The sequence below is a fragment of the Biomphalaria glabrata genome, chromosome 3 (genome assembly GCF_947242115.1).
Source record: "Biomphalaria glabrata chromosome 3, xgBioGlab47.1, whole genome shotgun sequence".
Taxonomy (NCBI): domain Eukaryota; kingdom Metazoa; phylum Mollusca; class Gastropoda; family Planorbidae; genus Biomphalaria; species Biomphalaria glabrata.
The window spans coordinates 25333022-25355595 of NC_074713.1; the positions used below are offsets into that span (position 1 = coordinate 25333022).

General features: G+C 37.6%; 2 protein-coding genes across 9 annotated transcripts in view; both read right to left on the reverse strand.

Annotated features, from left to right (window-relative positions):
• Nucleotides 1-22574, reverse strand: part of LOC106057104 (cysteinyl leukotriene receptor 1-like) — a 133252-nt gene that overhangs the window by 42410 nt on the left and 68268 nt on the right. For 3 of the 8 annotated variants that reach the window (XM_056024171.1, XM_056024170.1, XM_056024165.1), the window contains one exon: nucleotides 8884-9026. The exons of the other annotated variants lie outside the window; for them this stretch is intronic. The gene's annotated coding sequence lies outside the window, so the exon portion shown is untranslated. The remainder of the gene's footprint in view (nucleotides 1-8883; nucleotides 9027-22574) is intronic. 8 annotated transcript variants of the gene reach the window in all.
• Nucleotides 798-13355, reverse strand: LOC129925057 (uncharacterized). Its single transcript, XM_056023391.1, has 3 exons — nucleotides 13319-13355; nucleotides 2397-3446; nucleotides 798-889 (listed from the first exon to the last, which is right to left on the reverse strand). Exons 1-3 carry the CDS (start codon nucleotides 13353-13355, stop codon nucleotides 798-800), a joined length of 1179 nt encoding a protein of 392 aa, XP_055879366.1.

Here is a 22574-nt window from a genome sequence, read left to right on the forward strand (position 1 = left end):
AGTGTTTAATTTTTATATACTTTTTGTAAACTCTTTCTGCATTAGTTTCTTTAAATTTTCTATATAGGTTTTCCTTCTGTTTACAAAGCTTCTTTAGTCTATTATTAAACCAGCATTTATTTATTTTGTTTCATGTGTATTTAGTTGGTATATGATTTTCTATAATGCTTTTAAGATGGTTTTTAATGAAATTCCAGAGGTCATCGACTGGTTGGTTAATGTCTTTTTCTAATAAGAATGTTTGTTGAAAGTTTAATGCAGCTTGGTGTAGTTGTGTTAGGTTACATTTATTCCAGAGTAAGATTTTTCTATTGGGTTTTGTATTGGCTACTGCTTTTATCTGACTGTGTATTTTTATTATCTCATGGTCTGATAGACCAGGGATAATATCATAATCAACTACTAATCCAGGTCTGTTGGTTAAGAAGAGATCTAATGTGTTGTTTAATCTAGTTGGCTTTTTAATGATTTGATCTAAACTTAGGTTGTGTAAAGTTTCTATGAAAAGCTCATTTATGTCCTTAAGGTTTTGGTGTTTATCTATGGTTAGTGTTTTCCAATTTATATCAGGTAGGTTGAAATCACCCATAATCCAAAAAACTGCATTTTTATTTGTCTCTTTAAGTGTAGTAATCTGATTACATAGTTCCTGCATGTATTCTAAACTAGAATTTGGTGGTCTGTAAATGCTGCCTATTATTAGGGATGTTGAGGTGGTATTAATTTTACAAAATGTTGATTCTATATTTTTTGAGTTAGGTTCTGGCCCAAATCTTCTGAATGAATGCAGACATGGTTCAAATCCAGAACCGCCGTGACGACAGCTTGAAGCGCATACCACACAGCCATGTATACGCAACATTTAACCACTTGAAGTTGACAGAGAAACCTGGCAAATATTTTATTACAAAATAGAGAAATAAGTAAAAGCTCGTACATCTTGTCTGTAGTGAGATGTAGAGCATATCACGGCTTTAAGATCTACATAACTGTCTTGATCAACAAACAAAACAGTTTGATTGAAACAACAAGAAGACAGGGATGTTACTGATATATTTGTGACTTACTGGATGTTACAAAAAAAGATTAAAAATCATCCCTAAAAAAATGGAAGCCATACCAAATAAAAAATTGGTTTGACCTACTTTCCTCTGAACATGAAATCTGATACTAGCAGCGGGATTGTTAGTTTTTGTCCTTAGAGGAACAGAGAAAGTCAGGAAATGAGAAATTAAAAAATTGAGAGCAGAGGTAAAGAGAGAGAGAGAGAGAGAGAGAGAGAGAGCGGAAAGAGAGACATAGTGAGAGAAAAGAGGGAGAGTGAATAGAGAGAATGTGAGAAAGAGAGAGAAAAAGGAGAGAGACAAAGGAAAAAAAACATTAAAAACAGTAAGAGAGTATAAGAGAAAGGAAAATGGATAGGGACAATATAAATCAATCAATCAATCAATCAATATATACATATATACATATATGTATATATTTGAGGAAGTTGAAACAGCAATTCATAAACACAAAAAACACAAAGCACCTGGCTCTGATGGACTTCCGCCAGAAATATTTAAAATGGGTGGTGTCGCCCTACCCGAGTGGCTAATAGACTTGTTCGACGTGCGTGGTCCCACCTGAACTTCGAGATTCCGTAATCATATCGCTATACAAAAAGGGTGACAAGTCTAACTGCTCCAACTATCGAGGCATTACACTTTTGTCAGTATCAGGAAAGATATTTGCTCGAGTATTGCTCGACCGACTAACCCACTCTTTAGTGGACGAAGATTTACTGCTGCAGGGGTAAACGACTGTATAGAAAATACGAAAAACATGCATATATGTGACCCTGCCGGACCAAGTAAAACAAAGGACGTTTGGGCCACGAGGCCTTCATCAGCTACAAAACAAACAAAAAATAAAAAACAATTAACACAAAATAGTCTTAAGTTAACTTATCTGTCCGATGTTGTTCTCTATCGAGGCAGAAAAGAAATGAGCTCCGCTGGTGTAAAAGCGCGGGAAAACGGAAGGGGGCGGAGATGTCAGGCAAAGATGAATGGGGAAAGGGGGTACCGTAGTGTTAGTGCCCATCGTGTATTAAATAAAAGTGTGCTGGTTGTTGATCCCGTTAGGTTGGAGGGTGCCTGACATGTAAATAAGTTTGTTTTCTATCTGCAGACGGGTGTTTTTGTCGTTGCATTGTTGTATGGCAGTGACGAGGAGGTCGGTGGTACCCCTATGATGTGGGTTATTAAAATGGATAGAGACGGGCTTAGTAGCAAAGTTACGGATGTCTCTAAGGTGTTCCTGGAGTCGTGTTTTTAAGGTCCTGCCTGTATTTCCAATATAAACCATCTGACACCTTGAGCATATTATAGCATATATGACTCCTCTACTATTACAGTTAAATTTGCCACTGATCTTGATGGTCATTTTAGGACAGGTGACGGTGGGGGTGGCGAGTGTGTGTTTGCAGGTCTGACAATTACGTCGCTTACATGGCCAAGTGCCAGGTTCACTTGAAATGTTGTGGAGTTTAGTGTGTACTAATATGTCTTGTAGGTTTTGGTCTCGCCTGAATACTACAAGAGGTGGGGATGAAAAGACGTCGCGAGTATGTTCATCGGCTTGGAGAATGTTCAGGTTTTTGAGAAAGATGTTTTTTGCTTTCACATTGTGAGGGTGGTAGGTTAATATCAATTTGGGCCTCTCATCATTGCTAGATGTCGTTTTTTTCTTGAAAGCTTGTTCTCTTTTAAGATTCTCCACTCGCGATAAGGCTTTGTCTAAAATAGCTTGAGGGTAGCCACGACGCAAGAAAAACTCTATCATTTCAGTTGCTTTTTCCGTGAAGTCATTGTCATCTTGGCAAAGGCGGCGGATACGTAGAAGTTGGGAGTAGGGGATAGAATCTTTACAGGATGGTGGATGGGATGACGAGTATAGAAGATAGTTATGGCTGTCAGTGTCTTTGTAATGGCAGGATGTAAACAGAGAATTTTGGGTTACGTTTATTTCTATGTCTAAGAAGTTCACTCTAGTTCTGGAAATGGTGTAAGTGAAACGAATGGCGGGGTTGAAGTTGTTAGTGAACTCAATAAATTTGATAAGATCATTCTCTGTCAGAGATGTTATGCCTAGCCCATCATCAATGTATCTCCTATAAAATTCGGGCATGGGGCCCGTGTAGGATGAACAAATGTTGAGTTCTAAAAAGCCCATAAATAGGCAAGCATAAGATGGACCGAATGCCGTACCCATAGCTACTCCGCTGATTTGGTCGAAAAATTGCCCATTAAACTCGAAGGAGTTGAGATTTAGTACAAGCTCCGTGAGGCGAACTAGAATGTCAGTGGATATAGATTTGTGTTTGTTTTCTGGTATATCAAAAAAGTAACGGATGGCTTTAAGGCCGTCAGCATGTGGAATGGAAGTGTAAAGGGAGCTGACATCTAGGAGGAAGAGTAGGTATTCTTTGTCAGGTTGTAGTATGACTTTTGCTAGTGTTAACAGGGCGTGGTTGGTATCTTTTGTAGCTGATGAAGGCCTCGTGGCCCAAACGTCCTTTGTTTTACTTGGTCCGGCAGGGTCACATATATGCATGTTTTTCGTATTTTCTTTAGTGGACGAAGTGTTATCTGAGAGCCAATGTGGCTTCAGAGCTGGTTGAGGCACACCTGACATGATATTTGTTCTGCGACAATTAAAAGAAAAATGCAAAGAGCAGTACCTAAACCTATACGGTCACTCGCAATGGCTTGTGGAGGATTTTGGCCAGGCTGGGATGCCCACCTACGTTCTAATCCTAAGAAACTAAGACTACTTGAGCGCTTTCACCTAAGATGCTTGCGCTCCATCATGAACATACGGTGACAAGACCGCACTACAAACAGCGATGTCCTTGCGAAGGCTGGTATGGACAGTATAGACGGACTTCCAGTTACGCTGGGCAGGGCACGTATCCCGTATGCCAATAGCAGTCTTTTGTGGTAAGCTAAAAGGTGGTCGACGTAACAGAGGCGCCCCACGGAAATATTTCAAAAGACCAGATAAGGCGCCAACTTGCCTTGGCTGACATCAGCACCTGGTTGCATGCGGCCTCAAAATGAGACAACTGGAGGTCACTCACAAAAGCCGTGGAATACACATTTGAGACCAAAAGAAAATCCGCTGCCGAGGACAAATGCAGACGGCGAAAAGAAAATCTAAATCGACCACCTGCGGACAATGATTATGCTTGCCTTGGTAGAGGCAAAATATGTAGGTCACTGTTGGGTCTGGCCAGCAACGAAAAATACTGCATTCCTCACAGATCTTCGGACTCGAAGACAAGCCTTATACAATAAAGAATAAAGTAAGGCGTATGTATGTATGTATGTATGTATGGGTGCATGTCCTGGATAGAAATCACAACCGTTTGACCAATCTTGATAAAACTTGGCCTACATGTTCCTTGGGTACTAACTGGAACCGTGACGTTTCTTCAGTAGGGTTTGAAGCTAAAAATTACCTCTTCAATATAAAAAAAGCTAATTACTCGCTCTAAAATCTATGAGCGTAGCGAAAGGGGTTTTGAGTTTAATCCCCCTCCAGCGGGGTTTGAATCTAAAAAATATATCTTCAGTGTAAGAAAAAAAGCAAATTACGCACTCAAAATGCGATGAGCGTTGCCAAAAGGGGTTTTGAGTTTAAACCCCCCTTCAGAGGGGTTTGATGCTAAAAAATACCTCTTCAATATAAAAAAAGAAAATATAAACTAAAATTATTTGAGCGTAGCCAATCCAATTGGGGGTTTTGAGTTTAAACCCCTCTCCTACAGATGGCTTTTTTTTTAAAGTTTAAAATCCTTCCAGATGGTTTTGAGTTTAAAATCCCCCTACAGAGTGTTTTGAGGTGGAAAACCTCTATCTTCAATATTATTCTAAAGCAAACTACAGTTACTAAATTCTGTTATCGTAGCTAAATGGGGTTTTGACGATAAAAGTTCCCTTTTCGATATAAAATCTAAAGCAAACTACAGTCACTTAATTCCAAGAGCGTATTCAAGAGAGGTTACACATTTCTACCAGTGGCGGGGCTCCATTAATAAAGTGCAGTGAATAGTCATCTGCCGAAATTGAAAAACACTAAATGTGGCTCAACAAAGATGGCTAAGACAGATTTTAGGAGTCAGTTATAGAGATCGGGTCTCAATCAAGGAAATCCTTTGCCGAACTGGGAGTCGACCCCTTAGTGAGATTGTGAAAGAGCGTCGTATGAGGTTTGCGGGACATGTTCTCCGACAAAATGAATTAGGCATAAGAAGAGTTGCGATGACATCCTAGTACAATTTGACGCCACACATTCATGGAGGTCCTCAGAGCAGGCTTCAGACATTACCAGTGAGTCAGTGACAGATTTTTATAGAAACAGCTTGACGGCAAACACACCGAACGGCGCGAGAGGGTCAGTAAGAAAAACACATTAGGTTTTTGAAACAAAAACTGCAGATACGTCAGAATAAGCATTTTGTTGGCTTTCAATTCCAGAAATAGTGCTTGGCGGCGGGGAGCTCCTGGCGCTCCCCCAGACCCCCTTGATAGTAATGGCGGAGAATCTACACCTTTTCCACTAACTCCTGGAAAAACCTATTCTAAGGCAAATTAAACTTCTTCCGAAAGAATGAAGGGTCAGAATGTAATAAAGATTATGTACACACACACATAAAAATACATTTTTAAAAAAATTTTCGCTGGGGTGGGGGTGGGGGGTGGGGGAGAAAAAAATCCACCCCCCCAAACCCTCCCAGAAAAAAAATCCTGGCTACGCCCGTGCTAGATCTAATTTAAGAACTACACTTCACAAAGATAGTTTTTTTACTTTTTTACTTTGACACATGAAAATACAAAATATAGTCTATTGATTTCATCATTTAATAAAATTAATCTTCAAAAGTGTGTTTCAAAAGCATTTTTACATCAATGTGTTCTTTATATCTGCAAATGTAGACGTCCTGACCTAAGTACTTTAGAATCCAAATAGACATGTCAACATGAGACAAGAGGGAAAGGTCAAGCATGCTCAGAGCGAAGGTCCCACACTTGCACACAAACATCCGATGCCTAGGCTTAACATTAACTCTTGATCTAATTCTAAGATCTACTTTATACTTTAATCCATGAACATCCAAAATAAGTCCATTCATTTCATATTTAAATCAAATTACCCTTCCAATCTGTGTTTCTAAAACATTTTTACATACATTCTTTCGCCACGAGTGCAACTCTATTCTCGATTTCGCGCGCTTCGAAATAAAGATCTATACACACACAAGCCATTGTTTTCATTATGAAATTGGATTTAGGTCGATTATCTATTTTTAGCTCCATTAATAATATCTTTATATTCATAAATTCATGTATTCACTTTACCAGGGGCGGACTGGCTATATGGGCAAACGGGCAAATGCTCGGTGGGCCGGTACCAAATGGGCCGGTCTGGTCGCGACCAAAGAAAAAAAAATGTCCATGCAGACAACTTAAAAAAAAAGTGACAGCATCAAGACAAAGGCCCGAACACGTTTTCTTGTTGTTGTTGTTTTTTTATAAAATTCTTATTACAATTAATTTTGTTTGAAATTCAACAAGAATTTTAAAAAATACACTATAGGCCTACACTGTACGTATTAACATTTGCAAAACGTTAGACCGCACGAGCGGCATGGACTGCTCTGATGTCTTCGAGGTTGGCCTAATCATTTTGCTGGTCGGCATGGGCCTTTGATGGCACTCCCATTTTTTTGCTCCTTCCCTCCCCCGTCTTTTAATGGTTCCAATGAAATTTACAATACTTAATAGAAATTAACTTTAACACATACACATCACCCACAGCCGCGAAATTGCAAACCACCCAACTTATTCACAGCTCAAAATGGGTATAAAGCTCTACATTCTGGGATTGGAAAAGAAATAGTAAGTTTCTTTTTGTTTATTTTTAATAACATAAATCTAAAAATACTACACTTAAGGCTTACACAAAAAATATTTATTTAATTAAAAATAAATCTAGATCTAAATCAATTTTTATACTATTATAATTAATGGCAAACTTATGCTTAGTATGAAGTCATTAATTATGAAAATTATTACAATAATTTTTATAGCGCTGTCACATCCGATATTTAATGAAAGGAGATTTATAATTTAAATAATGGGTCATGGTATATTCATATACAAATCGCGTTTTTGAGAATGTACTAGGAGGAAGCAAGAGCTTTTCACATTAAGTAAGTGCCTCTCTAACCGTTCTGCTTTCTCTTATCTTTTAATGGAATGGGCGTAGCCGGGAGGGGAGGGTCTTCAAACCATCACTTGCCTCAGACCTCATTGTATGAAAGGGAAACTTAACTTACTGCCCCAGTGCAGCCAACTTAAGCAAACTAGTCACCAAATTTCATGAGGGGTTTTGTGGTTTCCTTTCCCCTCCAATACAAAAACTAAAGCATTTTACCATTGTCTACCAGTCGCTGAACTCCACTGAATAGCAGATTTGGTTTTTGAATTTTTTTAGCGGAAGAGTAGCGGGCTAATTGCACTGTAGATACCTCAGAATATGCATTTTTAAAGCGTAAAATAGCTGAAATAATGCTTGGTTCCGGGGCACCACTGGGGAAGCTCACAGCGTTCCCCAGACTCCCTAGCTTCCCTTTGGCGGTCTTTCCACTAATTATAGGAAGAGAGTATTCTAGGGTAGAAAAAACGTTTGAAAGAATGAAAGATCAGAATGTAATGAAGATTAATTACATATACACACACAAATATATATATATATATATATATATATATATATATATATATATAAATTGCGGAGTGGGGTAAAAATTCCCCCCCCCCCAACACCGAAAATATATGACATGCCATTTGTGGGCCGGTTTATATGGTAATGCCCGGACCGATTTTGATACCCAGTCCGCCCCTGCGCTTTACTTATAACATTATTATTTTCTTTAATTGTCTCTATTGCACTATATAGGTGACTACATCAGCAATACGCAAGTTAAGACCCACGGATTAATTAACTAATGATTCAATATTTTAGCTTGAATGGCCTACTATTCTACGGTGAGAACCTTATTATGAGATCGTCATTAATTGTCTTAACGTTTGAAAAATATATTACAATGTATCCGCCAATCAAATAAAGATCTAGGTAATCAATCTATTTAAATGTACATAAGATGATTTAAATCAACATGAATTATTTCTATATAGGATTTTTGAAACATTATCTCAATGGAAACAAACAGGAAATGGCTTTGTTTCATATATTTGTATGAATATCCTACAAATGATTTTGCATTATTTCTAAACTTTGAAAACTAAAGATCATTACTTTTCTAAGACAGAAAGATTGATTGGGCGACTCCCCTTAAACCTGAAAAAAGAATTTACGTACATAAAAATCTATCTATATATATATATATAGGTCTGTGAATCGATCAATCGTGGATAAGAATTTATTTCCGGTTTTCAGTCTAGATCTAAGTCTATGGGCTAGACCCTATCAACACAACTAGTTAGTAGGACATAGTACGACCTATTACTTTGATCATATTACGACATGATATGACATTGTCACCAGTAATACTACACTATTAAATAAAAGTCATCAATGAGCTTTAGAATTCTTTAAAAGTCATTTTTAATAATGATATATATTTTCTAGATTTGCATTCTCATTATAGAATTGCTCCATCTCTTTATTTACTATGCTGCATATGCAAATTATTTCACTACCTATTCTAAAAAGAAAATAAAAGTCTAGAAAATGTATGAAACACAAAACTTTTTGTATCAAATACTTAATCCTTTATACACCTTACTTTAAAGTGAATAGTATACATTCTCCTACCTCTCCCAGAGACAATAGTTCCAATAATTTTGACTATTTCATGAGCTTGTCGTGCCTGTCGTTTCGATGGTCCCGGGTTCAAAACCTTCGCCTCCGCAATCCCTCGTTATCGATGTGGGCTAGGATGTGATATAGCTTCAATCCTGATGGAATACCAGAAACATGTGAAACATACAAGCTGTGGAATTTTAGATTTCTACCTGTGACCATGACATTGACTTCCTTTTCCCACGCCATAAACAGTGGCGTAGCTAGGGTGGGGGAAGGAGGGAGGAGAATTTGAAAATCCCCCCCGGGCCCCCACTTGAGAGGGCCCTCAATGATTATTTTTTACATAAAATACTAAACATTACGCAAAATGCAGGGGCCCCCAAAGAGGTCAAGCCCCACGGGCCCCCAATAGATAGCAAATTCCTAGCTTCACCCCTGCTCATAAATTATAGGTGAGGTATTCGAAACACACAGGAGGACATTCATTAGTTGTCTTGTTTTCCCTTTTCTCAGTTGGAGGTAGATCTACTATAAATTAAATAAAAATAAACCATTCTAGTGAACAAAAATTGTCTCGATATTTTCCTAACATTGTTTCCATTTTGTTTTTGGACAAAATTAAAACCTACACACACATTCTAATGTTAGCGATATAAAAATAATTACTCACACACACACACACAATCTAATCCCAAATCTAATGGAAACAAATAACTCTTGTTCTTTGCATTAAAAAATACGTTTAAAAAACAAACACACACACACAAAACATAGATTCTTTTAAAGTAGTAATAAAATGAGCACATAGGTGGATAAAGCATTTTGCGCCCAATCGTCCCCCGCCCAAATGGACTATGCCAAAGTGACCATCGCGCCAAACCGGCAGCACCAGAACGTTCAGCGACGATATGAAGTTGTTGCAAGTAATCACGTGATCAGTTGCTCCACTTTTGATAGCTACAATATAAAGTAGAAGACACTCAACTCAAGCTCATATGAAGTAATACACGGCTATACGAAACTTAGCTCCCATGCCATGGGGAATAACTCTAAGACAACATACACTTATATACATAATTACATTTTTCTTTCAATGTTCCACAAATTATCTGCTCTTTGAGAAGGCATAATTCTACTGTTGACAGAGCTTCTCTGAGTAAATAAGAACCATGAATTACTCCCCCTCTTTAAGCTAACATAACACAAATAATAGATCAGCTTACACTCACATTATTTTATCGGTCTGTGACACTAGCGGATCCAGAACTTTGAAGTGGGGGGGGGGGCGATTTTTTTCCAAACCCTAACCCTAACGCCCAGTAAACCCTAACCCTATGCATAAACGTGCGTACACACACACACATACACACACACACACATATAAATACATACATCTCCTGACTTCTACAGCTCATTATTCATCAATGGATTTCGGGGCGAAGCCCCGACGCCAAACGCGTTTTCTTGTATTCTTCACTGCAGAAACTCATTCTCCTGACAAGTACAGCTCTTTATTCATCAATGGAGTTCGGGGCGAAGCCCCGACGCCAAAAGCGTTTTCTTGCATTCTTCATTGCAGAAGGGCCTTCTCCTGACTTCTACAGCTCATTATTCATCAATGGATTTCGGGGCGAAGCCCCGACGCCAAAAGCGTTTTCTTGCATTCTTCATTGCAGAAACGCATTCTCCTGACTTCTACAGCTCATTATTCATCAATGGATTTCGGGGCGAAGCCCCGACGCCAAAAGCGTTTTCTTGCATTCTTCATTGCAGAAACGCATTCTCCTGACAAGTACAGCTCTTTATTCATCAATGGAGTTCGGGGCGAAGCCCCGACGCCAAAAGCGTTTTCTTGCATTCTTCATTGCAGAAGGGCCTTCTCCTGACTTCTACAGCTCATTACTCATCAATGGATTTCGGGGCGAAGCCCCGACGCCAAAAGCGTTTTCTTGCATTCTTCATTGCAGAAACGCATTCTCCTGACAAGTACAGCTCTTTATTCATCAATGGAGTTCGGGGCGAAGCCCCGACGCCAAAAGCGTTTTCTTCTTTTTTCACTGCAGAAACGTATTCTCCTGACATCTACAGCTCATTATTCATCAATGGAGTTCGAAGCTCATTATTCATACTATTAAAAAAGGACCTTTTGAATAATGTTGTACTTGAAAATTATTTTAATATGAATTTATAGGCCCTTAATACATTGCAAATAAAACCGATTTGTTCCTTGAAAAGATAAGATACCCCACATATTTAGATTTTGGCTTTGGGGATCGCCGCCGAAAAAAAAAATTATTCAATAAATAGTATTCAATACGATCAATGTATAAATTGTGAATTATAGTCCCAAATTTATTTAATTAGAAAATTATCAGATTGAGTAAAGGTTGGTAAAAGGCGACTATGAAAACATTATTTGAGTTTATAACTCATCTCAATCATGGCTCTAATACTGAAAAATTTCGTTTGAATTCTAGCTTTTCCAATGCAAAGTCTTACTTAAAATAATTATGATAAATTCATGTGAAATTAAATAAACTCTGTCTGGAAATGAGAGGAGCGGTAGAGTGAAAACGATTAATCCTCGCTCCTTTAATAATTTCTGCTAAAGATTGCATTTGGCATTAAAGAATAGGGGTTGGGCGACTCAATATAAGAATTTAATTTATAGTGTATATAAATTATGATGGGGGAAATGCGATTGCATGTATCGCCCCTCCCTCATTGTACAACCCTTTTTCATTTAAATTTACTAATGATACAATTTGAGATTAGATTGTGGTATGACATAATATACAATGGGTCACATATCAATACGTAGTTTATATTATATAGATATTCAACTAATTTTGTTCACAAACTATGATTCTCCACAAAAATAGGACCGCCCCCCCCCAGCATTCAGAGAGATAGAGTGGGGAGGGCAGTACATGCAATTGCCCCCCCCCCCTCACCCCACCGAATCGGCCAAAATACCAGAAAGGGAGCGACATAATATAAAATGTATATATTAATTCAACTAATTTTGTTCACAAACTATGATTTCTCCATAAAAACGGACCGCCCCCCCCACTCAAAGAGTTTAGGTGGGAAGGGCAGTAGAGGTATTCGCCCCCCCCCTACCAATCGGCAAACAGGGCACGACATAATATAAAGATCGGTTAAAAAATCAATAACAAGTCTATACAATATAGATATTACATTGATTCTATTAGCAAGCTGTGATTTCTACAAAAAAATTGGACCGCCCCCCCCACTCGAAAGTGTATGGGGGGGGGGATTGATACCATCGACCCCTCCCGACCCCACCAATCGGCCAACATACTAGAGGGGGGGGGCGAAATAATCTAAAAATAGGTTGAAATATAAATAATTAGTATTTATTTTTAACATTAGTAATAAATTCGTATACAAATTGTGTGAATTCTGTAATAAAAATCGCCCGCCCCCCCCTCCGGGGGGGGGGGAGTCGGCCGAGTGGGGGGGGGGGGGCGATCGCCCCTACCGCCCCCCCCCCCCTGGATCCGCCAGTGCTGTGAGCAACATGACAGTGTCTTAACTTTCACTTTAGGATCTTTAGCAGTCCCTAGAGATGTCTGGAGGGCAGTTAATAACGAACCACATTCTTATTATAATCATAAAGTTAAAAATTCATGAAGTTTTTTTTTTCTTAAAAAATTATCAATGTATTTTTTTAAAGTTATTTTTTTAATTTTTTTTTCCGCGGTACAAACTAAACAGCACTGTCATTATGTGTCCTTACAAAGGTTTTATAATTTCTCTTATAAAAGGCCCTCTGGTCGTCGTGATTACAATACTACCAGATAGACTCTACAGTGTAATACTTTTTTAATCGAACATTTTACGAAATAAATGTAATAGCCTTCAACTGTAGACAGTGCTACTAGAAGGCTAAATCCTTATAGGGCCTACACACTTAGCGATTAAAAACCAACATAAGGCCTACTATGTTTCCTATAAAGATACAGAGTTCTTTGTATGCATGCGTTCACTTATCAATACATTATCAAACTTAACTGAATGATTTTGAGGACAGGTAGACCTAGAATTGGATGTCCATCATGCAATATAGAATTTCTGGGCCGAATTGTATAGAAAGGCCCGGGCCGATTTTTATACCCAGTCCGTTCCTCTTTCGAATATTTCTAGAATTGACTATTTTCATACAAGACAATAAGTATATGTTTTTAAAAGGAAAATTACAACTTTCGTGACCTTTTTAACACCGCAGAGTCAAATTTTTTAAGCTCTTTCATTGGTAGCGTTTAATGGGTACACAATATAGACACATTTGTTAGTGTCCTTGACATTGCTTAGTTTATTCTGAAAATCTCCAATCACGGTGTGACAAGAGGGATAATAAAAGTAGTTACTTTTAATGTCAAAAAGAGTTATTAAGTCTCTATTGATGGTGCTCACTTACCATTTTCTGTTGAGTCTTTGGGCTGACCAGTGTACATTATTTTAAGCTATGTAATGTTGATATAATTTTTGTTGATGTGCTCTGACCTTGTCACTCAAAAGACCACTAAATACAAATGGGCTAACTTGCCAGTACAGCAGTCAATGGTCTTATGGCCTAATCCTAGTACTAGATGACGTATAGATTCTGTTTCTGATTCGAATTTTTAGGACCTTGTTCACATTTCAAGCATTTAAAATCGTTCATGAAGTGTTATTTTTTTTGTCTAATGCTCCGGACTAACCACAAAATTTACAGACTTTTTAAAATACTTTTTTTTAAAGTTGAATACATGTATGTTTTTTCCCTTCAGTCCCAAGTTGTGTCCCTTGATTTCCATTCCCTATGGTCAAATGTTACAGCCTAACGGGAAAGTTGTGTCCCTTGATTTCCATTCCCTATGGTCAAATGTTACAGCCTAGCGGGAAAGTTGTGTCCCTTGATTTCCATTCCCTATGGTCAAATGTTACAGCCTAGCGGGAAAGTTGTGTCCCTTGATTTCCATTCCCTATGGTCAAATGTTACAGCCTAGCGGGAAAGTTGTGTCCCTTGATTCCCTTTCCTTATGGTCAAATGTTACAGCCTAGCGGGAAAGTTGTGTCCCTTGATTCCCTTTCCCTATGGTCAAATGTTACAGCCTAACGGGAAAGTTGTGTCCCTTGATTTCCTTTCCCTATGGTCAAATGTTACAGCCTAACGGTAAAGTTGTGTCCCTTGATTCCCTTTCCCTATGGTCAAATGTTACAGCCTAACGGGAAAGTTGTGTCCCTTGATTCCCATTCCCTATGGTCAAATGTTACAGCCTAACGGGAAAGTTGTGTCCCTTGATTTCCATTCCCTATGGTCAAATGTTACAGCCTAGCGGGAAAGTTTTCATGATGCGAAAGGGGGTTAGTGGGGATGACGACAGAGAAAGAGACAGACAGACAGATAGACAGACAGAGAGAATGAAAAATTGGAAGAGAAATAGAAAGAAAGAGATACATAAAAATATGAAAAGAGAGAGAGATGGAAAGAGAAATACATACATAAAGAAAGCAAGAGTGTGTGTGTGTGTGAGAGAGAAGGGGGGGGGGGAGATTCCGATGTTGTTGTTGATTTAGATTTTGGTTTGTTATATAGTTCAGGATTCTAATTTTGAACAGAAGATTTTTCATGTACATCATTCTTGCGTTTAAATTTGGTAAATGTACAACTAATACAATCATCAATCATCACAAGAACAATGTTCTTTTTTCTCTTTCTTGTACAATGTTAAGTTATATACCCGTATATACCCGTATATCAAATTAAAACAAAAACAAGTACATTATTTATTCTAAGCCAACTAATGATGTCATGACTCTAGTGTAGTGTACTAGCACGCAAGGAGGTCGACAATGAAAAGAGCCACAGACCTGACATCGAGACTAGAGGAGGCTTGTTATCGCCTGACATTATTCGTTTGTCTACGAAGACTACATCTATATCTTGTAATTAATTGCTGGCCTGTCCATTACAGGCTGACTAGAGTTCCTGTTTACAAGGCCAGCCTTCGTTATCGAAATCTACTGAATATATTTACATAACAAGTGAAATATAACACTATCACTGCCATCTCCCTCAATACTGCAAGGTTTATCTCGACTTTTTCTATATAAAACAACATTCATTAATTACATTTACCTATCCCTTAGTCTGTTGGACCATTGGGGCACCAAGCAAGACTCGTCGACCGTAATTTCTCCATTCCTCCCTGTCTTTTGCCTTGTTTAGAACCTCTTTCAATGGCAGGCCCGTCCATTCTTTAATGTTGTCCTCCCATCGCTTTCTCTGTCTGCCTCTTCTTCTTTTTCCTGGTATTGTTCCCTGAAATAAGGTCTTTGCGAGCCCCGAAGATCTTGTAATATGGCCATAGATTTTGAGCTTGCGTTTTTTCACTCTAGTTAGCAGGTCATCATGGGGTCCGATCGCTGCAGTAACCCAGTCTCTAATCACTTGGTTTGTGATGCGGTCTTTGAACGTGATAACAAGGATCCTTCTGTAGAATCTCAATTCCATTGCTAGGATCCTCCTCTCTAGCTCTGCATTCAGCATCCAAAACTCATAAGCATATAAAAATGTGGCCATGACCAAGGAGCGCATCAGTCTGATTTTGGTGCCGAGGGCTAAGCCTTTGTCTTTCTATATTATTGTAAGTTTAGAAAGGGCGGCAGTGGACTGTGCTATTCGGGCCAATAGTTCGGGTTTCGTTCCCTCATCTAAGACACTAGCTCCAAGGTATTTGAAGCTGTTAACACTAGTCAGATTTTCACCTCCAATACTGATGCCTCTTTTAAAGCCCTGTTCGCTATTGGTCATAATTTGTGTTTTTTCTGCATTTATTTGCATACCATATGCTGCGGAAGTCTTGTCAATGCGCATCACCAGGTCAGCTAGTTCCTCTTCTGCGAAGCGCCAGTTTGTAATTCTTCTTCCTCCATAAATGTGTACAATTACCACTAATTGATTAATTTATTGATAAAGTTTTGAATGGATTCATGTTTTGTCTTCGACTCCGAATAACTGCAAACTTTCAACTTGATCCGAGAATGGGAAGTGGAGGACAACACGTGTAAAAAACTACATCCAGACAGACAGACACACAGACAGAGGAATATTTTATAAGCTTTGTAAAGCAATATCTTAGTTTGTGACATTTAAGTCGTAATCACAATTGCAATAAACGTGACGTAGTATGCGTTCAGTTGTGTAAATGACCCCAAATCGTGGGGTCTGATGTCAAGAACTCATGTGGCGTACAGGTTTTAATCTGAAAGTATATTTTTATTAATAGCCTGGTTTCTAGCCCTAGACCATCAAGCTAGCAGCTGCGTATTCGATATAAAAAAAAAATTGATTACCAATAATTAAGTGACAATCTGGTTAATTTTTTAATTGATTCTTGTTTTGTTTGGTAGAATTAATACATGTTTAAAGTTTCAACTTGATCCAAGATGGGTGTGGGAGATATAACGTGTTCAATTATCTAAGGTGACGAAACATATTTAGCCGTATCTGTGAATACTGAAAGATTAATTTGCCTTGTTCGTATAAACAAAAATTAAAGTATACATAATTGATTGTTCCGAATGTTTTTGTGAAAAAAAAAATCAATGCCAACCAATGTTTATTTGCTCTTCTGACTAATATTACATTTAATTTCCATGCTTAAAAGTTGCAAAAACACATGATCAATAATATGTTGTTCCGGTTTTTTAATGTAAATAGCATATAAATGCTAAATGAAAATCTCTATACTGATTTATATTTCATTAACTATAAAGTTGTTCCGGATATTGTTTTATAAAAAATTAAACTATGTCAAATGATTGTTTCAGATCGCATAATTGACAAAAATTACACTTATATTCTCTGAAAATACGTCACTATAGTTGAATTATCAATATCAAATTGTTCCGTATTTTCAACTTAAAACAAATTTATGTCAAATGACTTTATTTTTTCCAAAATATCGACAATAGGTTGTTCAGGATTTTAAAATAAGAAAGTAATTTACTAGAAACGATTATTGAAAATTACTTTTTAGACTTATTTTACAGTTAATTTTCTTGCCGAAACATAACAAAAGTTGTTTAATCGGTAAAGTATGCTCCGGATTTTGTTTTGAAAAAGAAATCGACCTACATTACTTTAATTTTCTTACAAATCGTCGCCAAAAATGTTCCGAATTTTATATGAAAAATCTACTAACGCCAAATAACTGTTTGAAATCCCTCTTCTAAAAAAATAAACAGATAATCTTCTTCTCATTTACGAAAATTGGTTGTTCCGGATTTCTTATGAAAATCTTTTTAACTTTATTTATGTAAAATCGCACTTCTCTCTTACAATGCCTTTAATTTTCTAGCTAAAACGTTGGAAAATCTAATTATCGTTAATATCATGTTCCGATTTTTAAGGAAAACAACTTCCTAACACCAAAGTATGGTTTGAAAATCTCTCCACAAGACTATGATACATCTAATTTTCATACGAGACTATCCCAAAAATTTAATTAACGGTATTTGATTTATCTGGAATTCTTGTTTTTTCTCACTATATATAAAACACCCGGAACAATTTATTATAGAAACTTAAAACTATTGCGATGTTTTGGAAGGGAAATTAAATTTTAATCAGATTTTCAATAGCTTTTAGTCTTTTTTTTTTTAAAGATATTAACATGACGGACAGACAGACTGACAGACAAAACGCACAAAAAATGCGTCTTCAATCCTTATATATGCACATAGATATGCATACATACATATTTAGTCTAACTAGTCCATTGTGACGTAATGGATTTTTTTCCTTTGACGTAATATGTAGTTAATTTTTAAAAATACAATGCTAAATAACTCGGTGCACTAAAGTCTATGAACCCTCGAGAGCCTGCTCGTATTGATAAAGACATTTTTAGTCTCACTGTCGTGCGCATCTAGAGTTGCTTCTTGCTGAGTGTTTTCTTTTGTGCAATATAATGATTTGTGCGTTCCTAAGGACGCGCTTCGTTGATGTCATTTGTTTCTGTTGTGGTAGTGCCGATGGCGGGTCTTTTGTTGGAGTTGTTTTCTTTGGTGTTGTTTTCCCCAGTATTGGGTAAGTTAGTTTAGTTTACTTTATTCTTCGTGGTGGTGTAGCTCTAAATTAGTTGGTCCTACGATCTTGTGAATTGCGATCTTAAGGAATGCTTATTTTTCTTGTTTAGGGACGCAGGTTTGGGACTCTGTAAGAGCCAAGCCTGATGTATGGTTTGGTTCTTCCTCTATGGTTTTAGGTTGTGGGCTTCGAGTTGTGACACTGAGATTAAGGTGTGCTATGTTAGTTTGAATAAGTTGCTTGTTTGTGTTTGATCATGTATAATACTAGTTACCAAACCCGTATTCACCTGTCAGGTCATGTTACATTATTTATTCATTAAATTGTTGCATTTACATTCTTGATATTCAACTTATATAAGTTAACTTATCGATCGTTGTATTAATACTGTTTACGTTGAACAATTGTTGTTCATTTGGATGACATGTATTCGAGGTTCAGTAAGCCGTAGTTCTAAAGGCCATTACTCTTTGCTTTGGTTTGTACTGTCGAGGTGGGGAACCTAGAAGTTCGAGGAACTTATGTCTACCCCTAAAGCACGAGCTGGAAAAAACCCACCCATGACACTAACTAGGCAGTGTGACGTAGTGGATTTTTTTCCTTTGACGTCATATGGAGTTAATTCCTTAAATGAAATGCTAAAAAGAACTCACTCAGTGCACCAATGTCTATAAACCCTCGACAACCTGCTCGTATTGATGACTTTTTTTAGTCTCACTAGGCCATAGTGACTTAATGGATTTTTTTTTTCCTTTAACGTAATATGTAGTTAATTCTTTAAATGAAATACTGAAATAACTTGGTGCACCAATGTCTATGAACCCTAGATAGCCTGCTCGTATTGATAAAGACATTTTAGTCTCACTAGGCAGAATTTTGTTTTCTTTGACATCATATGGAGTTGATTCTTTAATTCTTTAAACGAAATGCTAAAAGAACTCACTCGGTGCAACAATTTTGGGACATCGAGCAGACGTTGACGAAATACAAGCTCGATGATTTGTTCTTTTCTTTTTTTTTTTCAACTACAAATCAATACCAAAAGATTATCTAGAATCGCTCGTCTGACATATGTACATATCCGGTAGTTGTCATGCCGTAATGTGTAATATATCTCTTAATCAATAATAGGCTATTATTTTGTTATTAAGTTAACAGCAATGCTTGGTCGTGCAGTTAGCGCGCTGGACTGATTATCTCTACGGTCCCGGTTTCATAACCTCCTCGCTGCCTTCCCCCGTCATCCAGCGAGAGATTTGGATCAGGAAGTAAATTATCTTTTACTTTGAAGGAACATCCAAAATATGTAAAATATTTTACGAAAAAAAAATTTTTTTTACAACGCCAAATGAATCTCTGAAACATTATTACTTTTGACAATGAAAACAAAATCACGTCTTGAATATTCCTTGCGAATAGGCGGATCCGACAGGGATCCGACTCCAACGGGGCCGCCTCTGAGTTTGTCTGACACACAAACTCTCTTTGTAATCTCGTTTTTTTTTTAAAATCGTGTCTGATTTTATTTAAACCCTGTCTACAAAGTACATAATCTAAATAAAGGCACACTATTGTTCTAAATCTACTTTGACATACACACACACACACATTTTTATATGCACAGGCTTACACTCTTTTATACACACACACACACACACACATAAACATACATAAACACACCTCGAACAGGTTTTTGATTTTCAACATTTTTAATTTGTTTCAACGAGCCAGTGTGAACACAGACTTAGACTTTGGAAATATGAACGTATGTTTTGTAGGAATGTGAATGTAAAAATGGAGACCAGGGAAGAATGATTAGAAAAAAATGGTCAACAGTTTTTCGTTTGTTTTTACTTTAAAAAAAATTCTTTTGTTGTTTCGGGAAGAAGGAAACAAAACTATAAAACTAGGAGGGTAAACAAAGAAACAAATTGGAAGAGACTGAGCTTGTGTGTGTGTGTGTGAGAGAGAGAGAGAGAGAGAGAGAGAGAGTAAGTGTGCGGGGGGGGGGGGGGCTTAAGACATTTTTTTCTTTGTGTTGGTGAGTTGGCGGTCAGAGAAACATTTCTCGTACATGACTTTTAGAAGCTGGTGAACTGAGTAGAGGATCCTAAGTTAGTAACCAGCTGTCACAAACCCTCCTATATATGGAGAATGCCCAGGCTGGTTGTGATTTTCATTGTCTAGGGGGTTGGATTAGTGGGAAGCGATTCCAAGTCCCAGTTCGGTCTTTTGACGACAGGACATCTTAACCTAACAAGAAAATTTTCAAAAAAGTCTGACTTTATTTCCTGTGCCGAGAGATGCATTTTAAATAAGTTTAAGAAGGATAACTCTGGTGAAGAACATTGAAGAACTACAACAGTGTCAAGTTCTTCCCATTATGAGCTCAGACCGAAAAGGTCAAAGTTCTACGAATTACAAAGTCTAAATTCAGCATTTTTATCTCTCTTTTTCAAGATTGAAATCAAGTAGTACAGCTCAAGTAGTTGCTCCATATAATCCCCACATGGTTGGCAAGAGTTATAACTTGCCAGAAATACAAGATGTCATTCAATTTCAGAGTTACTTCCAGGGACCATATTAAGCATTCAATAGTAGTTGAAAATAGGTTGCGTTCTGCCTGAGATTTTAAAATCGATACTCACTTTCTCAAAATAGCGGTTCTCAACCGGGCCTTTCACCCCCACGGCTAGAAGCAATTTACATGTTTTCATTTTGTCCTTTGACATTGTATAGTTTCAACATTGCCTGTAATTTATAAACTAGAAAAAAAAATACTATGGCGGAAAAAATATAATTAGTTGTTTGTTTTTTGGTGTATCCGGTGTGCAAACTAAAAGAAGTGTTGTAAATAAGAACTGTTTTGTAAAATGTATAGGAGCAATTGTGTTTATGTCTTTTAGCACCGAAGAATCAATTCGTTGATAGCGGAACATAATGGTTTAACCTTGCCATGCACACCGCCATCCAAGCTAGTGCAGAAGACTAGACTGAGAAGGTGTGCACTATCAGAGACTAGACTGAGAAGGTGTGCACTATCAGAGACTAGACTGAGAAGGTGTGTACTATCAGAGACTAGACTGAGAAGGTGTGCACTATCAGAGACTAGACTGAGAAGGTGTGCACTATCAGAGACTAGACTGAGAAGGTGTGCACTATCAGAGACTAGACTGAGAAGGTGTGCACTATCAGAGACTAGACTGAGAAGGTGTGCACTATCAGAGACTAGACTGAGAAGGTGTGCACTATCAGAGACTAGACTGAGAAGGTGTGCACTATCAGAGACTAAACTGAGAAGGTGTGCACTATCAGAGACTAAACTGAGAAGGTGTGCACTATCAGAGACTAAACTGAGAAGGTGTGCACTATCAGAGACTAAACTGAGAAGGTGTGCACTATCAGAGACTACAAGTCTTGTATCTGTTTGTCTGGTACAAGTCTTGTGTCTGTGTGTCTGGTACATGTCTTTGTGTCTGTGTGTTTGGTTCAAGTCTTTGTGTCTGTGTGTTTGGTTCAAGTCTTTGTGTCTGTGTGTCTGGTACAAGTCTTTGTGTCTGTGTCTGGAACAAGTCTTTGTGTCTGTGTGTCTGGTACAAGTCGTTGTGTCTGTGTGTCTGGTACAAGTCTTTGTGTCTGTGTGTCTGGTACAAGTCGTTGTGTCTGTGTGTCTGGTACAAGTCTTTGTGTCTGTGTGTCTGGTACAAGTCGTTGTGTCTGTGTGTCTGGTACAAGTCTTTGTGTCTGTGTGTCTGGTACAAGTCTTGTGCACGTTATTTCTCACACTTCCCATTCTCGGATCAAATTGAAATTGTTAACAATTATTTTCTACTTCTTTGATCAATTAGTCGTAAGTAATTATTTATTTTGTCAATGAGATATTACTAGCCAAGGTAGATGAGCCTTTTTTGTAGAGAATTAGGTCGTAGGCTAAAAATGTGAAACTATCAAAAGATAACCCTAGGATCTTCTATTTTGTATAAGTATTTGTATAACTCAGTGGCTAGGGTTCAGATACAGACTCAGCAACTTGAAAAAGAAAAGTTTTGGGAAAAAAAGCACAGAAACCCTACCCCACCCAACATGCACTGGTCCACTGATTGGACCATAGGTCACTGAACATGCTAGAAGGTTGCGCCAAAATAAAACAATTAATCAAATATTTCCAATCGCACAAATGTATTATTTTGTCAAGATCTGTTAAAATTTATTACGTGATTGATTCTAAATAATGTCACTCAGTATAAACTTTTATCTAAAAAAGTATTTTGCATTTATTACTTAGTTGGTTACAGTGACGTAAAATTTAGTGTCCCAGCCATTGTTTAGTTTAGTGTGAAAAACTCCAAGAGAAAAAAAATACATAGAGACACAATTCTAAAGTTATTTTTGAACATTTTGTGTGTGTGTGTGGGGGGGGGGTCAATGAAATGAGATCAGAACCACTGGCAAAGAACCATTTCAAGAAGACCTTGTCAGACGGAGATTTCATGGACTTTATGCTGCTCTAATGTATTGTTCCTCCTGTGCTACGACAATCGTCTGGTCACTGTTTAAAGTGTCTGTCGTCTGCAGCCCGAAAGTCGGAAGTAAAAAA